Genomic DNA, 20,302 nt, shown 5'->3' with positions numbered 1-20,302 from the left:
CAAGCACAGAAACAGAGTAGCACTGCCCCTGCCAGCAAGGGTAGGACTGACAAGCTCAACTGATGGCAAGGAACATCATCTGGTGATGTCACATGTTCAGCATTTATCATCCATTTTTGGGGTATTTCCCAACATTTGTGGCCTCATGTGTCTCATATTAAATTACTTGTCTCAGGATCATCTACATCTCTTTGTCGGTTATTAAATGTTAATAAGAATCACCCTGTATATATCGTTCACAGGAATCACAGTAAATAAAGGCACAGTATCAAAACTGACAAGAATGGCCATGTTATACAGTAGGCGTGGTATTCTATACTTCATCTATGAACTCAGATGTATCCATTAGATCATGTCACTTTCTTTACTAAGAGTGGATAAAGGAAAGAAAATACAATGTGAAATTTTCATCAAATTAGAAAAAGTGCCATATCCATTAAATGACACCTTCTCCATGTTGACAAGGTGGTGACATAATTCAACTTGCACAACTAGGATTATAAAAATGGAAACCTATTAGCATGACTGCACAACACTGTCAAACAAGGGATATGAGGACTATACGCTAGTTCTACCAGCCCATTTCACTGTGACTTTAGGAGGTTTATCCTACACATTTTGATAAGTGACTAGATTCCCCATTACATGTAGCACTCAATACACAATTGTTCACCTTTAATTATGCCACTCAAACTTGAAAAGGTGATGATATGTAAATAACATAATGCCTCCATTAATATGATCTGATGTTTGTTTCTGTGAGCAAACAAAGTGTTATACCAGGAGTAATAGAAATAATTTTACAAGCTTTGAGATTGTGGCAGATTACTCACATGAAAAAAGGGGCATATGTCCACAAATGAATGTATCTCAAAATATTTCATTTTTGAAGTAGTGATGAAAGAATTTTTCTCTGCATTCTCAAGCCACTGACAGACAGAAAAACTTGAAAATGTCTCCTAGTTGCCTCTACACATGTATAGACTCATGGGATGGTAGACTGTTGCACACTTTCAAACCCTGCTGGATGGTGTCAAATGGTTTCACAGGTCTCTGTTACACACTGATGAAGTGTCTCTGTGTTAGGAATGACTGCTGCACAAACTGTTTATAATAGATGGCATCACAGCTGGCACTCCAAAAAAACTGAGGTTGGAGGAATGTGCAGGCCATGGAATTGGTACTCTCCTACCTATCTATTCATTGGAGTATATATCAACCAGTGCACCTCAAACTATTTGGCTGAAATTTACTGGAGCCTCTTCATACATAGACCAATTCCTCTTATTTTTAAGGGTGCAGTGTGGCCAGATGAACTTTATCAATAGGATCCTTACAGACAACATCTGCAAGGCATGCTGGGATAATATATCAAATTACCAGTCACCTAGAATTCCAGAGCACCCATTAATTTTAAACTGCTATCAGTGTCTAGCCGAGTATTTCCATGATTGTCTTCATTTACTCACAAAAATGGTTGTGATGGTTTATTTTTATATCTTCCAAATGTTGCCTCATCTACAAATGAGAAAGAGGATACAACCAACAGATTGGCAGTTTGCACCACAAACCATCAGTAAAATTTCTACTGTCTATGATTAGCAAGTGAAAGATCCTGCACATAATGATGGTAATATGGATACATGGAGAGTCAGTTAAGTATCGTCCAATTGGTACTATGAGATGTATCACATGCTACACTATGAGATGTGTCACATGCTACAGTGATGTGTTGTGTGATTATACATGGATCTTTTTTTACCTTTGGCAGAATATGCCTGTTCGTGAAATGAATATCTCACCACAGTTAAAAGGGACCTTACCATGTAACTCACAGTGACTACATACATAAAATTTTCACAACAGATTAAGTAATCTACCTATTGACTGAATTACTATCAATTCTTTGGGATTTAGCATCTTTGTATATATCCTGTAAAATAACATGCTTCAAGCATGTCTTCGTACTCACTGTCTGAGTATATGAAAATGGAAATCTTAGTATCTTGTCCAACTATCCCCCTCCTCCTCCTCCCCCCCCCCCCACCCTCCCACCCATGCACCCCCTCCCCCTGCCAGATAAATTATTGTGGCTGCTCTTGGTAGTATAGTTGTTTGTACTCTCTATATGTATTGTAACATAACCTGCCTGTACTCATGTAATCCCTATAGTGAGTTGCCACCATGACTCCAATTTCATGACTGGAGTAATAGCATTCTGAAATGAAGGACTGGGAAATTTTATGGAAAAACCTGGCTACTACCTATGTACTTCAAGAAAAATGTAGGAAAACAAAATCAGATTAGACAGAAAAAGCTGGGACCAACTTCTCAAGAATTCCAGCCGCATTCTACCACTGTTCTACCACTGACCACAACAAGATTGAATGCCACTTGGTGGGGTTCCAACACATGATGTGATGAAGAAAGCATTTACAGGGAGCACAAATGAATGGGGAATAATTTTAGGGTTCAACATGAGCTGAAAATATCAAAATCAACTGACATTATTGGTTCTGACAGAGGGCAGATTGTTGTGGTCACGGATCTGGCAATGAGCATCTAAGAAACAATGAAGCTGGTTGGCACTTTGCTTGCTACCATTATGAGCATTTACTAAAAGTGTTCGAAGGAAAGTGAAACCAAAAGTACCCAAAAAGGGTTGGATGTTCATGCCCCTTCACAGAACATGGATGTTGGAGTCTTGACCATGCTGTAAAGCAAGATAGGTGGCAACCTGTGGCAGATCTGGCACCATTCTGGTGCAGGCAAAACTGTTTCTGAGCACACTGTTCAGCACACACTGCTGAAGATGGAGCTGCACAGCAGACAACCTCTATGTGTTCCCACACTGACCTAACACCATCAGCAATTATGACTGCAGTGAGAACAGGATCATCAAAATTGGATTTTGTACCAATGGAAATTTGTTACCTGGTTAGATGAAACACATTTCTTATCATACCACGTCAATGACCCTGTGTGGATACACTGTCATTCAGGTGAATGGCTGCTCAAAACATACACCACTCCATGGATGCAGGCTGGTGTGGGCCGTATTATGCTATGGGGCACACTGACCAGGCCTTCCCTGGGACATGTGGTCATAATTGAAAGTGCAACGACAGCTCTGGACTATATGGCAGACCACCTGCATGCCTTCAGATTCAATGTCTTGCCCAACGACAATGGAATTTTCCAGCAGGACAACTGTTTGTACCACAAAGCCAGAATTGTGCTACAGTTGTTCACAGTAGTGAACTCATCTTGATGTCTTGGCCACCAAATTCATCTGATCTTAGCCAGACAGGAATGCTATCAGATGTCAGCTCCACACCCGCAAAACACTAACCTGTAATTTATGAAAGCTGTGTGACCTGTGAGTAGATGCTGGTGCCATATGCTTCTGGAAACCCAATGACATCCAGCATGCCACTGTACTGCATTCCAGAGGCACATCAACACATTATTAAGCTGGTGGTCATCAATGTTTTGACTCATTAGTTCACATACAGTGCTTTTGCAACAATCAGCACAGTTGGTTTTTTTAATTACTATCATGTTTCTATTTCACGCTTAAAGATGTATTTTACCATATCTCTTATTTTTTGTAAACTTGTAAATAATATGTGCATGTTCAATCTTTTCATAATCTCTACTCTCAATATTTTACAGTAATCCTTTTCTAATGTTTCTCACAGAATATTACTTCTTGCACTGGCAAGGAAGCTTCTTTCAAACTATGTATGTCCAGCTGTTTATTATTTTTAATATCTCAGAGGCAATGGTGTCAGTCTTGGAAAAATTCACTAATTAATGACCTGGGACTGCTTATCACTCCCCACAATAATCAGAATGACTTTATTTTTTGTTACCTCAGTAACCAGTAAACATTTGTCATGTAAATTTATCAATTTTTATGGATAATACCAAAAATTACAAGTTGACATTAAGGACCTTTGTTTACAAATCAACAAATTAATTTCTTCAAAATATTCAGTATATTCTTTCCTACCTCAGAAGTTGGGAAGAACAAGTTTCATACTATTATTCTGGTACACTGCAATATTTGTATCTGTCAATGAAAGGTGTTGTACATAGAGTTTGTTCAGGGTCCAAGCAAGTTTCATTTTCTGAATCTATACCTTTTTCTCTTTTGGTTACTGGTTGTTGACACAAATAATAAGTTTCATTTGCAGAACACTACTGACATTTAGTAATTCATTAAACAAATTTCAAACAATAACCTATCAGTGTAGGCTAACCACATAGATGGGCTTTAAAAATAACATTCTTTGAATTGATTTTATAATCGTGAGAATGTATAGTACAGACATCATAGTGCAAGAGAATTAATGCACAATGTCCGACTGAGCAGTATGAGACCTGTCTAAAAGGTATCCAACTTTAAATTTTCCCACATAAAGTAATAGTGTTACAGTAGTACCACTTTCCACAGTGAAGAGGGACATCTTCATACGTATACTCAAATAATCATGCCACCATGGGCTATATCATTCATTACTTGGTAGTTACTGTGTGAACTATTGTTCCATGATTTGTCAGAATTCTGGTTCATTTGAGATGACTGAATGTGTTTACAAACAATGCTGCATCAAATTATGTCAGAAGATTGATGATTCTCAAAGCAAAACAATTCATTTGATTTGGCAGGATTTGAGAATGATGCTGTGGAGGGAGACCAAATAAAGAAGTGGTTCAATGAGTTACAAAATAGCTAAACATTTGTGAAAAATGGCTAGTGTCCAGAGAGGCCACAAACTGCTTGCAGGGCAGATGTTCTTGAGAAAGTCCAAAATCTAGTACTGGGGGATCATTGTTTTGCAACATGACAGATTACTGGGGCCATTGGGATCAGCAAAACTTTATATGTGTACAATTTTACACAAGATTTTGAACATGTGTAGAATGTCAGCAAAATTCTTTCCCAAGTTGTTGTTGTCTGCAGAACAGAAAGAATTCCATCTTGATGTTTCACAGGACATGTAGGACACTGCTGATACTGATGCTAGGTTTCATAACACAATGATAACTGAACAGTAGTTGGGGTTACAGGTATGATCTGGAAACAAAAGCACAGTTCACAGTCACTAAAATGGAAGCATTCCTAGCTGCCCCCCCCCCCCCCTGCCCCCAAGACTAGCTGATGCTGAATGTCTTCTTTGATAACTGTGGAAGTGCACTATATGACTACTATGAGTACACACCAGAAAGGCAAAAGTGAGAATAGAGTTTTATCACTATGTTTTCTGCCATATTGATGACACAGTTCAGTGCAACAGATCATTCCTACAGAAAGCAAGGAACCGATTATTAAATAATAATAATGTTCCAGCTTATTTGTCACGTCAGATCCAGGCTTTGTTGGTATAAGACGGAATAAAGACACCTCTGAGAAAAAAATCATTTTGAGAGTAGTTAGGAGATGATACAGATTGTGATGATGGAGTTGCAATTTGTTCCCAAAACCCTCTTCCAGTGGTGTTTCCAACAATGGATGTATTGAGGAACAAAATTTATGGGTGAACAATGGTCCTACTTTGAAAGAGATGAAGGTCTCAATGCTACCTAGTAAGCAATGTAATTTTCTTGGCCAAAGGTTAAAGGTTGAGGACTCTTTAGACTGGCCTAATAACTAAAACTTATTGCACATGTGTTTGGACCCATTGGAGGGAAATGATCAAGGTTGAGAAACAGCAGTCTACACATATACTTGAAAAACCAACTGAATGCTATTTACAAGATTTGCACACAAGGAATGCTGCAGAACATAGATGATATACAGGAATGTGCTGAATTTTCATGTAACCAAGTAAACGTTTGGAAGCTATACAGGCCTGTATACATGGTTACAGAATTCAATAGTGCTGTAGACATTTGTTAACTATTCATGAGAAAAGTACAATTTCTTCAGCTTGGTAGTCCAAAATGATAGTAATTAAATACTAGGAAGACTGGCCGAATAAATATGTTCAGATAAATGGCTAAAATAGCACAAAGGAGGGTAACACATGAAGTCTACACTTCCTGCACAAACAAAACTTTTTGCTCATAGTCATTCAGTTTTCAGGTATGTACACTTTTTTTAAACATTTAATTTCCAGAGTCATTCAAATTGTTTCCTACACCTTGTATATGTACATTACAATTTAATACTACCTCTATTCAAATTACACTGTCTTTGTTAGGAATAACATAAGAAACTACACTCTGAGAACTACTTTCACTCTCAGGAAATGTGCTACTGTCTTCTCGACAATCACAGGCAAAGCCTATTTATTCATTGTATCAAATAATGTGTAATCTACAGAGAAACACAAAGATAACGGCACAAAGATGATTAACTGGAGACTACATAATAGTAAGCAGCCACAATGAAGCATACTACTTGAATGCTAGGAATAGTTATTTTCATATTCCATGCAGGATGAAAGTTTCACACAACTGCTTATTTCATGCAAAGTGGAAAATTAATACCATTTCAGCTGTGTTTGTAAAAGTATCTACAATATTTTTTACTTACTAACTAAAAGCAGAATGCACATTTCAGCAAAACAAAAGTATGTAAGTAATTTAGTCTCCTTGAATGTTGCATGGATTTATGTGATTAGAAATTTGATCTGGCCTGTCATTCAATTTTTTGAAACACATTTCTTTTACTGATCTAGCAAGTACAGCATATAGTAACAATGAAACAGATATCATTAAACTGTGATTGGTTAAAAGCTGTTACATAACCCAAAGAAACTGAAATAGGTGATTTATACAACGTCCTGCAACCCAAAGGTACTAGCATAATCAATGATAGTTACGAACTTCTTTGGCCTTACACTGCATAGCAGCCTGACTGAAAATGCAGAAAGTTTGGAGGAATATCAACAAATGCCATAATTTTATAATTAGAACAGTCGCAAAGTCTGAAATACCTAAATTCATTTCATCACACCAGCATCTCATTTCACAAAAAAGAAGTATCTGACAAAAGGAACTCAGAGAATCTACCCTTTTGTTTGCTTGTTACACCTAACAAATAAGCCAGGATGCAGATATTCACAGAATCTTTTGATGGAACATGACTCCTCTGCTATAAAACAGGTACGAGAACTCATACTTACTGGGAATCCCCGACACCAGTTTGAGAGGTCTGAGCACCCGAATGGCTCTCAGAGTTCGGAGATCCATGTCCACATTATTGAAAGGGATGAGTGTTATGAACCTGTGGAAGCAATTACTTGCTATCACTACAAAACAAACCACTACTAAAACTAAAGAGTAATACAAAGAAAAGAACTAAATGTAAAATAGGACATAACTATTCTAGATCTAGACATGTCTAAACTAAGAAATTCTATGCAAAATAAACTACTATGAACAATTAGCACAGACACTCCATTCACACTGCCAACTCTATTCACACTAAAACTGCATAGTTTTAGTACATGAACAATACATACTAATGGGGAAAACATATTAAAACATTAAGAAATATTCAGTCAAGAAATACCACTAAAGATAAGGTGACAATTACAAGATGTTTCTAATTGCTGTAATGGATAACATATCACAGAAAGCACTACTATCCAACGATTTCTTCATTATTCACCACTTTATTTGATCTGAAATTACTTGGCAGGTAATGCTGCTTTCCTTCAATGTCCCTACCATTTTGATATCTTTCCCCACATTCAGTAATAATTATATTCTAAGAGAAGAACACTGATTTACTTACTAAAAAATATTAACTTCCCTTCATCTTTATTTGCTGACTGATTGATGCAGTGTTTTTGTCCACAAATACAAAAGCAAATAATCTCTCTCTCTCTCTCTCTCTCTCTCTCTCTCTCTCTCTTTTTCTCTTTATTATTCCCCTCCCCCTCCCCCCCCAAAGAAAAAAAAAAAAACATTCACACACACACACACACACACACACACACACACACACACACACACAGAGTTTTGCATACTTCTGTGTCAGGCTCTCTTCCTATTACAAACAGGACTAAACACTAAACTAGCAGAGAACATATCAACACTGCCAGCTGTACTCTAAAAGCTGTCTTCATGCCTCGGGTACAATAGGTACACAATTAGCAACTCCTGAAAAGAGGAAAATGAGCTAATTGTTATTCATTACACTATAATGTATCTATAACATTTAGAAACAGATGTTTTTTTTTTCAGTCAATAAAATATTTTGTAATGCTATGCAGGCAACTAGCTAAAAGTAATATGAGAGAAGTATGAAGTGGAAGACCCAGTATATGTAAGCAATAAACAGAGTATGATGAGGTTACTCTGAGAAAAGCCACAAAATCAATAGTCATCAAATGAAATATTTGTAGTAGGGAAATGTGTAAATTTATTTTCTGTATTGTGGGATTTTGCCACCAGAAATTAGGTTCACTGCTGTCAAGAATTTATACGCTGAGAAATAATAACACAGTGTTTTAGTATCTGCAATCTTTCACATATTATTTGTCATGATAATAAAATGGCACAGAGATTTTCAGCTAGGATCTTGTAGCATCTCGGTGATTAATGAAACTAAAGTATTATGAACAATCACTCTCGAAATTCCTCAGACAGCCAGTCAGCCAAAATCACTAAACTCTAATAAAACACAGTTTTCTATTCTGGATGTATCACACTACACACACACCGCATCACTGCAAAACAAGTGGACATCTCATGAGTAGAAACATGCATGTCCATAAATGTTGTTCTAATCTCATTTTGGTCTTCAATGTCATTTAGTACAGTGCTGGCATGAAAATAGCACTAACTGATATCAAAGTTACAAGCTGGATAAATATGCTGTGGTGATGGCATAGTGGTGGTGGTGGTGGTGGTGGTGGTGGTAGTAGTAAAGGTCATGGTGCTGGTGGTGGTGGTGGTGGTGGTGGTGATGTTTGTGACAGTGGCAACAATGTTGGTGGTTGTAGTGGTGGGGATGGTAGTGATAGAAGGCTCATCCGTACCCACTGGACATACTGATCATTTATCAATGGAGTGTTGCATATTAATAGTTGCCAAAGGTATGGTAGAACGCTATGTTCATTACAGTCACCCAAAAAGTTCATAAAATATGAGGCTAAATTTCTGGTCTCATCAATAATTATTACAGAGATAAAAAATGTTGACCATATGCTTCACATCAACAGAAACATAAAATTATTGTACATTTACAGCAAAGGAACAATTTTTATTCATAAAAAATTTTGTCCTTTTTATGATAAAAAATGTTACCTTCAGACTATTAAATCACATTGAGATCACTTGATACAATTTCTATCAGAAAAATCTATATTCCAAAATAAGGGAATATGGACACACTTTCTAAGCACAGAAACTGTATGTTTATTTTTTTCAAACCATGTAACAAGCTCAGTGAAACTTGATGCAGTTATAAACAGAAATGATTTGCTTTCAATAAAATTATATATAGATGTTGCCTTTAAAATGTTAATAATATGTATCAACAAAATACTCAAAATAAAATTAAGCCTACATCACATGTAATTGTTGACTAAAGGCATACTGAGGTTTTCACAAAATAATAATGAATCTGCTCAAGTTAATGCAAATAAAATCACTTGTTAAACACTGACAGCACAATACAAATAAATTCAGAGAACACTCTCATACTTGAATCTATCTACTGTCTAAGCAATCAACTGAAATCTCACCATACACAGACGAATGACTACTCTCTGAGTTTAATATTTTAACAGAGAATTTTTAAAAGGGGCCATACATCTTGAATTAATTTTACATTATTTCATATGCAAATTATTCTAGTACAATGTGTACAAATAATGTACTACATAGCGTTACAGTACAGCAGTTTACACAAGCCGAAATGACGACGCAACATGTGGTCTTTACTGAATACATGTTTACTTTATCAGAAGACTTAACATTCAGTGACACAGTGGAAACATCACTAATAACGTTTTGAAAAATAACAAGTTGCCCAGATGTACAGTTCACTATTTAGTGACCTTGCTCACAGGTCACAAAGGCAAAGGAGGAAAAAACTGATACTACATACTGAGCAAAAAATTAATGTCAGTGCAAGAGATGATTAAATTTTAACTGGGATGCTACAAGTGCCCAAACTTCTTTTCTTCTTGTGTTTTCATCAAATGAAAGTTTTTTGTTATGTTAATTACAAACATGTATTGTTCTTAAGACAAAATGAATGAGCACTTAATGCTTTCTTTTCAATAGCCTTCATCTAAAGCTCACTTTCTTAATGACTGGTCTCAAAAAATGTTGATCCAACTATTTTTCAACAGACAGATGCGTCATGAAGAAATTAGTTTCTGTACAGCAAACTCAAACACAAATGCATATGTAACAGGGTATCTCCAAAGCAGAACCATATTGTTGACTTTTAAATCACAATGCTTTGTGTCATATGTTGTGCTGCTTAAGGATTATATATATATACGTGCATAACTTTATTTCAAATACTGTAAAAAAAATTATGCTCTTCAAACAAGGTCTGCAAGGCTTCAGAATAAAATATTGTTTTATAATTTATGAACCCACTGTAAATCAAAACCAGTTACAATATCAATTAGACCAAACTAAGACAATCAGCCACCTACAGAGGTATTTTTAATCACATCCACTGTTATAATGCAGCTTTAGAGTAAATGTGACTCGTCTTTTACAATATTATTGCTAAGTAATGAAACAGCCAATCGCACTTAGAAGAACAACATTCATGGGCATGCCATGTTATCAACAACTAGCTGTATATATCTAAGACTAAGATATAGAAATACTCCATCTAGCTCTGTGGCCTGCACCTAAGGCAATAAGACACACGGATAATCATTCCAGTCAACACTAACATTTGGTTGTCATTACTACACTGCGTCTAGAGGAGGATGTACTTCAAGTTGGTAAGCTCGCTGCAGGCTGCTACCAACTTACTTGGTATTCTTGAGACCAGTTTCAGTGGCCTCAACACACGGAATGATCGAAGCATCCGCAAATCCACATCCACATTGGACTCCGCAAATATGGTCATCGACCTACAAACACCCACATGTTTTGGAAACAGCTGCCTACAGGAAAAGCATTCTGAAGCATAGTAGTTCAGTTGTCTGTTCAACCTGAGTGATTACTTTTCCTTATGTCCCTGCTAAAAGACATACACAAACTACCCGTCCAAAAAACTTTTTTTTTGTTAAATGTGCAACATTATAGATGGGGCTGTCAGTGTATGACTGCCTATTCAGTCATGCTGGAACACATACAACGTGGTTAATTTAAATAAATGTTCAACTTTATGCTTTATAAATAGTAAGAGGTCACAGAACAGATCTGATAGAGGATTATGGCCATTAGCACACATGTCAACATGCAGTGAATTTAACAAACAGGTCAAAAGCTACCAAATTTATCATTGGTTACTCAACAGGCCCATTGGTACTCCACCTGCTGCAAAAAATTAACAATATCTCAGTGTAGTTATGGAAAAAAGTAACTCATCTCATTACATAAAATGCTGCAAAATACAGCAATATATCTATATGCATGTATAAACATAGCAGAAATGTTTTATTCAAACAGTAAACTTCATTTACAACCTTGTAAATATGTGGAAAAAGGCAAAAATACAAAAATTATTAAAATAGGGTTATTGGTGTGAGGATTGATCAACAGTTTTAACAATTAGTGAACATGGTAGGAGTGGTCGTATTAAAAATGGGCTACTTTTGAATGTTTAAACAAAAATTTCCATTATGCATGATCATTATTTTACAACTCTCTGAAGTTGCATCTCTACTACTGTCCTGAAGCCTCTGTGATAACACCAGTAGCAAAGTAGTTTGATTTCCAAAATTTACTTTATATAGGTGCTGTGTGTTAATCCCACATATTACTGAAGTTCCAAATTACAGAGATGTGAAGCTAGTTCTATTAGAAGCTCCAGATTCCCTGTACTGGAAGGAAGTATAGAATTTAATGTCCTGTTGATGTTAAGAACATTAGAGATGATGAACTAGCTCAGATTTTGCAAGAATATGGAAGGAAACCACCATGGCCTCAACAAAAGAAGCATCAGGGTACTCATTTCACATAACTTAAGGAATTTTAAATGGAGATGACCAGAGGATTTTTTGCATCTTGCTCCTTATAAATATGGACCCAGTGTCTTAACCACTGCACAATTTTGCTCAGTTTCTCTGGACTGATCAAGTTCAGTATATTATAAGATTTCATACTCACTTAGGCGTATAATGGGCTAGTTTACAAGTTACTTCTCAGTCTTTCAGTCCACAAAGATTAATTATACAATTTACATTTTAATATTTCTCAGTTGTACAGTGTTGGAAACAGCTCAATATATGCCTCAAGTAACTTGTAAGTATGATTTAATGTTACAGCTTGAAATTTCATCATCAACCTGTTAAACATTGGCAGGAGGAAAATAGAGAGAAAATGTGAATGCTTGAATGGCTTCTTAGACCAAAAACATCTTGGTGAGTACCTCAGTTATGCAGTTTTGCCAAATGAGTGCTGAATTCTAACTGACAAACAGACATAGTAGTACTTTTGTTACATTGCAGCTGGTTAAAGTTATCATGATAACAGCAACATTTTTTTTAAATATACTGATAAAACCTTAGATTTTTTTCTATCTTTGTGTTTAACAATTATGAAAGCTTTCCTTTGTAACTGCAAATAACCACACAAACTTCCTTCAATGAATGTGAATATACCATGCTAGTCTTTGTGCAGCTTGTATGATTTGTATCAAACAAGTACAATCATTGACACAAATGACTTGACAATAAGTTGCATCCATCTGACCAGGCAGCTCATATGCACAGTTCTGTGATTGATTTTGAAGCTCCCCTATCCACGGCAATTGCAACTGATGTGACTGAACTACATGTGTTACACAAATGGGACTTTTGCTGCTGAGCCCAATTTGAAACATCAGCTATCACTTTAAAATGGTACAACAGCCAAAAGTGGCCAATAGTGGAAGTAATACAATAATTACAATCCATGGCAGAAATATTGTCATTTATGAAATTTTGTACAAATGTGGAACCTGCCTCAATAAAATTAATTTAACATTAGAGGAAGTTACCTTGAAGTCAAAATCCTCTCCAGGAGCTTCTTTGTAGCAGTTACCAGGTTCAGTCCAGAAATTTGTACTCACTGTGCTGATTTTTGGCACAATTGTGTTCTGGCCACAAGTGTTAAGGTTGATATTGGCCTCACCAGAGATACTGGGGTGTCGAGTTGGCAGAGAGTGGTCCTATGGTGACGAGGAGTGGAGGACTGGACAGTACCGAGCCAGAAGGACAGCACGGCAGAGTGTTAGGGTCTAGAAGGTCCTAATTGTGCATTTAATAATTTTGTCACTCTGCGGTTATGGTCTGACGGTGAAACCAAGACGCTTGGGAATTCAACGCTGCTGTGGAATGATAAGCTGTGGGCTCTGCAATTGTACAGATGCAATTACGGCAAGCTGTGGCCGATGTTGTTTGTGGGTGTTTTGCCACAGCAGATAAGGAAGACAGTGGCCCAACTTGAACATGCTGTGCTGAATCATGTTCACCCACAATAAGGCTGTCATGATATTGGAGAAGAAAGCACTGGAATATGGTACGTGTATTAACCTTCAGTTTTTCTGCAGTGTTAGTTTGCTTAATTGTGTGAAGATTGAGCAGTAACTGTCACCTTTCAATGGAATCAACAAGTGTGTAAAAGTGTGGCCAATGTCAGATGGGCGTTGTCATAAAGTTATTATATTTCTTATTTGTGAACATAATTTTCTGTTATCAGGATTACTCATTGGATAAAGTTGAAATTCAGTTCTGCACTGTAGTTCAGTGGGTTATAAATATTGGAATTTACCATATATGATAACTGTGAGTTTTGGATATGTATTTATATCTGTGTGTTAAATGCAAGTGAATTTTGAAGTTTGTAAGGTACCTTTCTACCATTACGATTCTGTAACTTGTTATTTGGAAGTGATGTTTGCTACTGTTATTGGTTGAGAATTTATTACCCAAAGGAACAGTTATTTAATTAGTCTTTCTATGAAGTGTTTTAAGACTTGTTTTTCAGTGAACTATCATTAATAAATTACATAAATCAGTAGTGTTGTGTAAGCAGTTATTGAAGGCACCCATCTCCATTAACCAATCAACCATGGCCAGTTGGGAATGGGCACTGATGTAACATTAGGGAACTAGAGGCTATTTGTTAAGTTGTGGCAATGCTAATCCTGTTTTTTTTGTTGTTCTTGTTGAAGTGTCTAGTCACCACTAAATTAAATAATTCTGCACACTGGTAGCAGAGCACGGTTGATTGGCTGGAAGGAAGTGTCTTCAAACTGTCAAAAATTAGGTTGTAGTATAAGACTGCTCACTACTATTTTGGACCTGATACTGCTGTAATTATTCCAGGATTCTATCGAATCTGGTGATGAACATGGCTTTATTGAGGAGAAGTGAGTTGATGTATGAACTTCGAAGGAGTGGTATGGAACCACAAGGCAATGTAACTGAATTGTTGGAATTATTAAGGAAGAATATGCACCTCCTGGTAACAATAAAAATTACAGAGAAAAAGAGACGTAAGTTTGGCCACTGCCAATATAGATGCACCGCTTGAGGAAATCTTGGAAAGTGTTGACAGTTTGGATATGGGTTCACTAACCGAAAATCAGGTTAGGAGGTTACAAGAGAGACGTGCCAATTACCTAAATCGGGTGGATGATTTAGTAGGTATGGAGAGGGAGGAAGAGAATGTAATAAGGGATTATTTAAAGCAAATCAGTGACGGGCTGACTCACATTGGAGGAGTGGAACGTGAAGCAGAAAGTGTAGCAGGACAGGTCGAGCAACGCTGTGTGTGGGGGAATGCGTTTTCAGATTGGTCGTATTCAAAATTACCTCACCTCATGCAAGATTATTTGACAGGATGTAAGGAATGGTGTTTAGATTCGGTGGAGAATATTGTGGAGTTTTTGTATTTCATCATCGGTTTTCAGCAGAAAGTGCGAGCTGTTAACATGACGGGCTTGGAAAGTTTAAAATTCATAGTGGGAAAGGTAAAGGGAGAGCTAGTAGAACACCTGTTGAATGCAATTCAAGAGAGACTAACATTGGAACAATTTAGAGGATAAATTTGCACCTTGATTCCGCCCCATGCATTGCAAAAATTAGTTTATAGGGAGTATGGTTGAGTGCAGGAGGATAATGAACAGACTGTCAACTTGGTTGAGAAAGTTAGAGAGAGTGTGCTAGCCTTGTGCCTGCCATACTGCAAAAGAGAAATTGTATTACATATTGTTCAAGGATTATGACCAGACAATAGACAGAGGGCAGTATTTGGTGGGACACGGCAAATGTTTGCCCAGCTGAATGAATTAGTATGGCACATCCAGGTTATTATGTATGTAGACTCACGGGGGAGCGGGGCAGGCCACTAATCACTAATTATGAAAGGTTACGCGGACAGGAGAACCGGTTGGATAAGGTGGAATGGAATAGGAATGTTCAAGCAAACAATAGGAATAGTAAAAATTACTTCTACAAATCAGCGGTGGGAAAAGAAAAGTAATGTAAGGTGCTGGATTTGTGGGACATTAGATCACATAAATAGGAATTGTCAGAAGAGTAAGCCGGAGACATCCTGACAATTACAACAAGAGGCAGGAATGGAACGGAAAGAGACTTGTGTGATAAGTAGAGGGGAGGAACAGGATTTACCTTTTGTATGCTCTGTTGTGAATGAGGAACCTGTGTGGGCATTGTTGGACTCTGGTAGTGCTATTACAGCAACCGAAGAAAATTGGTTTAACCATAACAGTGATATTTGTAAGTGGAGTAAAATAGAAAAGGATACAGTTAAATACAAGGCGGTAAATCAGTCTAGTGTAAGAGTGAAGCGTGTCATATGGATTAAACTTATAATTAGGGATTTCACATGGAGGGTGAGACTGCGAGTGGTAAGCAGGCTTGCCACAACATGCATTCTAGGAGCTGATGTTATTAAAAAGATTGTATTGGCTACCGATTGAGGTGCAAGCCAATTTGGCTTCAGAGTTAAACCAGAGAAGAGTCTTTAATTTTGTAAGCACCAAGGGGAAGTTTCTGTGGCAGTTATAAGATGGTTTCACCTCGAATGAAATTGTTGAAGGAAAAGATTGAAGAGATGTTAGAGCAGGAAGTAATTTGGACCTCTAATTCATAATATGCTGTGCCTACATTTCTGGTCTGGAAACCCGATGGGAATTATTGCCCGGTGGTTGATTACAGGGATTTGAATAAAAAAGTGGTATTGCGGTCAGTACCTCTTCCCAGCCCGCATTCTTGTTTTGGATGGTTTTGCGGTGCAAGGATATTTACCACCTTAGATTTCAACCAGGGTTATAATCAAACTTCCAAACTGATTACGGCCTTCACGACTGATTGGAATATTTACAAATTCAATAGGGTTCCATTCGGATTATCTATGTGCTGCAGTTCTATCTCAGCTCCTAGACAAAATATTCTTGGACATAAATTTTAAGTTTATATACCACCACTTGGATGACTTGGTAGTTTATAGTAATTCCATGCAGGAACATTATCAACATTTAAGGGAGGTTTTAGTGAGGTTAAGGAAGGCAGGTCTTATGGTGAATCCAGCTGAGGTAAAGTGTGCTTGTGAATCTATGCACTTCCTTGGTCATGTGGTCTCTCTGGAGGGGATAACCATTGCTGAGGAATGGGTGTGAGCTATAAAGCAGCTGCCCATTCCTAGAAATGTGAAGGAGATTGCAAAGTGTGTTGGTTTGCAGAGAAGGTGGCCCCGTTGAATGCCTTACATAAGAAGGGACAAAAATTTGAGTGGGGTCCTTCACAGGAAGCCATGTGGGAATCCCTGAAACAGTCCTTGGCGTCAGCACCAGTACTCACACTTCCTGATTTCAATGCTCTGCTTATAATTCAGACTGATGTCTCAAATGCGGGGGTGGGGGTGGTCCTTCTTCAGGAAGGAGACGAAGGAAGGATGCCTACTGCCTATGCTTCATGTGCGTTGAACTATTTAGGAAAGAACTACTCTATTTACAAGCTGGAGGCACTTGCAGTATTATTTAGCATGGAGAAATTTTGGTATTATGTGGAACATACACAGTTTTTCTTAGAGACCGATAACTAGGCGCTCAGCTGGATCCTTGCACGTCCTCGTAAGACTGGAAGGATAGCCCGGTGGGCAACAATGCTCTTGGCATTTAAGTTCCAGGTCAAGAACATTAAAGGATCGGAAAACCAGGTAGCCGATGGTCTCAGCCGCCTTTTACAGGAACCTGACATACAACATGATAGTCATGAATTGGATGAAGGTAGTGCTTCCATAGGGAGAATAAGTTCGATTCTCACTGATTTTCCACTGCTGTTAAAAGACATTCAGGAATATCAGGAGAAGGATGAGGAGGTGTGGGGGGTAAAACAAAAAATTGAAGAAGGAAAGGTGGTGACACCATACCTACTTAGAAATGGTGTACTGTGTTGCAAGGCTCGGTACGATAAAGGTTACAAAATTGTGGTGCCTGGAGATTTGGCACCTTTCATTTTTAAATATTTTCATGAATTGCTGGTGGGTGGAAATTTGAAAATATTTAAAATTCAAGCAAAACTTCGTCAGCATTTCATATGGAAGGGAATGGATAAAGATATTAAGCACAATGTTAGTACGTGTCAGGTGTGTGCTGCTGCGAAACCAGCGCAGGATGGTAGGGTTGGGTGGCTGGAATCCATACCTGCAGGCTATCCCCTTCAGAAAATGTACATCAACTTTGTAAGGCCTTTAGCTCGATCTAAGAAAGGTAATAAGTACATCCTAGTACGTATTGATGCCTTCACAAGGTTTACTTGGATGTATCCCACTAGGGCAGCGACGACTGAAATTGTGATACAGAATTTGAAAAATATATTTGGCATGTTTGGGCTGCTGCAGTACTTGGTTAGCGACAATGCTTCATGTTTTACTTCAGGAGGGCTTAAGAATGTTTGCATGGGAATGGGCGTTACCCATGGGACCACGACTCCCTATTACCCGAACCCAACATATGCCGAAAGGGTAAATCACAATCTAAGGGTGGCATTAATTGCCTATCACAGTAAAGACCAGGAGAACTGGGATCACACACTTCCTAGGATTATGATGGCGTTTAACACGGCCAAGCATGAAACGCATTTGTCGACTCCTCTCAGTAACCTATGGTCCATTAGGGATCTACTACCTGAGCACATTGAGCTTCAGTAGCTGGTGAATCAGTGGAAAAGGGCGAAGCACAATATTCTTAAGGCTCATCAGATTCGTGCAAAGCGGTACAACAAAGGGCGGTGGCCAAACCCGTATAAATTGGGAGATTCGGTGTATGTAAAAAATTTCCAGGCCATGAGCAGCAAGGTGGATAAGGTTACTAAAAAACTCCTCCCACATTTCATCAGGCCATACACTATTAGATGTTTTGTAACACCGGTCACCGTTACGCTGATGGACCCCCAGCATGGAAAGACAATACCAGCTCATCTCTCTCAGATAAAACCAGGTCAATCACTTATTCATTCTGGGAACTTAAGGGAGCTGTGATCAGCAATTAAGGGGGGTAGTATGTACCAAATTTTAGCACGATTGTGTTCCGGCAGTGAGTGTTAAGGTCGATATTGGCCTCGCCAGAGATACTGGGGCGCCAAGTTGGCGGCGAGTGGCCCTCTGGCGATGAGGAGTGGAGGATTGGACAGTACTGAGTGAGAAGGACAGAATGGCAGAGTGTTGGGGTCCAGAAGGTCCTAATTGGGCATTTAATAATTTTGGCACTCTGTGGTTATGGACCGATGGTGAAACTGAGATGCTTGGGAATTCAACGCTGCTGTGGAATGATAAGCTGTGGGTTCTGCAATTGTATGGACGCAATTATGGCGAGCTGTGGCTGATGTCGTTTGTGGGTGTTTTGCCACAGCAGATAAGGAAGACAGTGTGGGCCCAACCTGAACATGCTGTGCTGTAGCATGTTCACCCACAATAAGGATGTCATGATATTGGAGAAGAAAGCACTGGAATACAGTACATGTATTAACCTTCAGTTTTTCTGCAGTGTTAGTTTGCTTAACTGTGTGGAGATTAAGCAGCAACTGTCACTTTTCAATGGAATTAACAAGTGTGTAAAAGCATGGCCAATGCTGGTTGGGTGTTGTCATAAAGTTATTATATTTCTTATTTGTAAACATAATTTTCTGTTATCAGGATTACTCATTGGATAGATTTGAAATTCAGTTCTGCACTGTAGTTCAGTGGGTTATAAATACTGGAATTTACCATATATGATAACTGTGAGTTTTGGATATGTTTTTATATCTGTGTGTTAAATGAAAGTGAATTTTGAAGTTTGTAAGGTACCTTTCTACCATTACGATTCTGTGAGTTTTTAATTGGAAATGATGTTGTTTGCTACTGTTATTGGTTGAGAATTTATTACCCAGAGGAACAGTTATTTAATCAGTCTTTCTATGAAGTGTTTTAGGACTTGTTTTTCAATGAACTATTATTAATAAATTATGTAAATCAGTAATGATGTGTAAGCAGTTATTGAAGGTACTCATCTCCATTAGCCAATCAAGCATGGTCAGTTGGCAATGGGCATTGGTGTAACATTAGGGAACTAGAGACTATTTTTTAAGTTGTTGCAACACTAGTCCTGTTGTTTGTTGTTCTTCTTGAAGTGACCAGTCGCACCTAAATTAAATAATTCTGCACACCACAAACAACAGAAGTATTAGTATAGCAATGGAGAATTACAGTATGAAAACAAAGAGAGACAGGGAAAAAACATCCAAGTGAAACGATCTGTTTGTGAGGTCTATGTTGAAGACAGGCTGAAACGGTTTGGACATCTCAAAAAATGTACCCATGAGGGACATCCACATTGTAGTTTTAAGGAGAACTTGAAGAAAGCAGACCAGTACGGGGCACCCAAAAAAGAGACTTTTCATCAGATTGGAAATAATCTAGTAGCAGATTAAAGGATGAAAACGTCTCTTCGTCACAAATAAGAGGCGACAGCACTGCAAGGACACCAAAGTTTGTTCAAAAAGGTGAAATGAGGTTCATATTTGCAATAAGAAGCATTCCAGAGGTCTTTAAAATATCTGTGTACAAGGCCGTGCTGAAAAGTAATGCCTCTGAATTTTTCATGTGGGAACTACTGAAGCATTTTAAATGAAACAAATTTTATTAACATTCTACA

The 20,302-nt window shown here is 37.9% G+C and overlaps 1 protein-coding gene across 1 annotated transcript in view; it reads right to left on the bottom strand.

The window, feature by feature from the left end:
* The window catches only part of LOC124722536 (voltage-dependent calcium channel type A subunit alpha-1), a 393,558-nt gene that overhangs the window by 354,257 nt on the left and 18,999 nt on the right, over window positions 1-20,302 (bottom strand). The window contains exon 4 of the mRNA XM_047247682.1: window positions 7,137-7,237. Within this exon, the coding sequence (XP_047103638.1) occupies window positions 7,137-7,237 (101 nt within the window). The remainder of the gene's footprint in view (window positions 1-7,136; window positions 7,238-20,302) is intronic.

This window comes from Schistocerca piceifrons, chromosome X (assembly GCF_021461385.2).
Source record: "Schistocerca piceifrons isolate TAMUIC-IGC-003096 chromosome X, iqSchPice1.1, whole genome shotgun sequence".
NCBI lineage: Eukaryota > Metazoa > Arthropoda > Insecta > Orthoptera > Acrididae > Schistocerca > Schistocerca piceifrons.
This window is presented reverse-complemented; position numbering and strand designations above follow the sequence as displayed.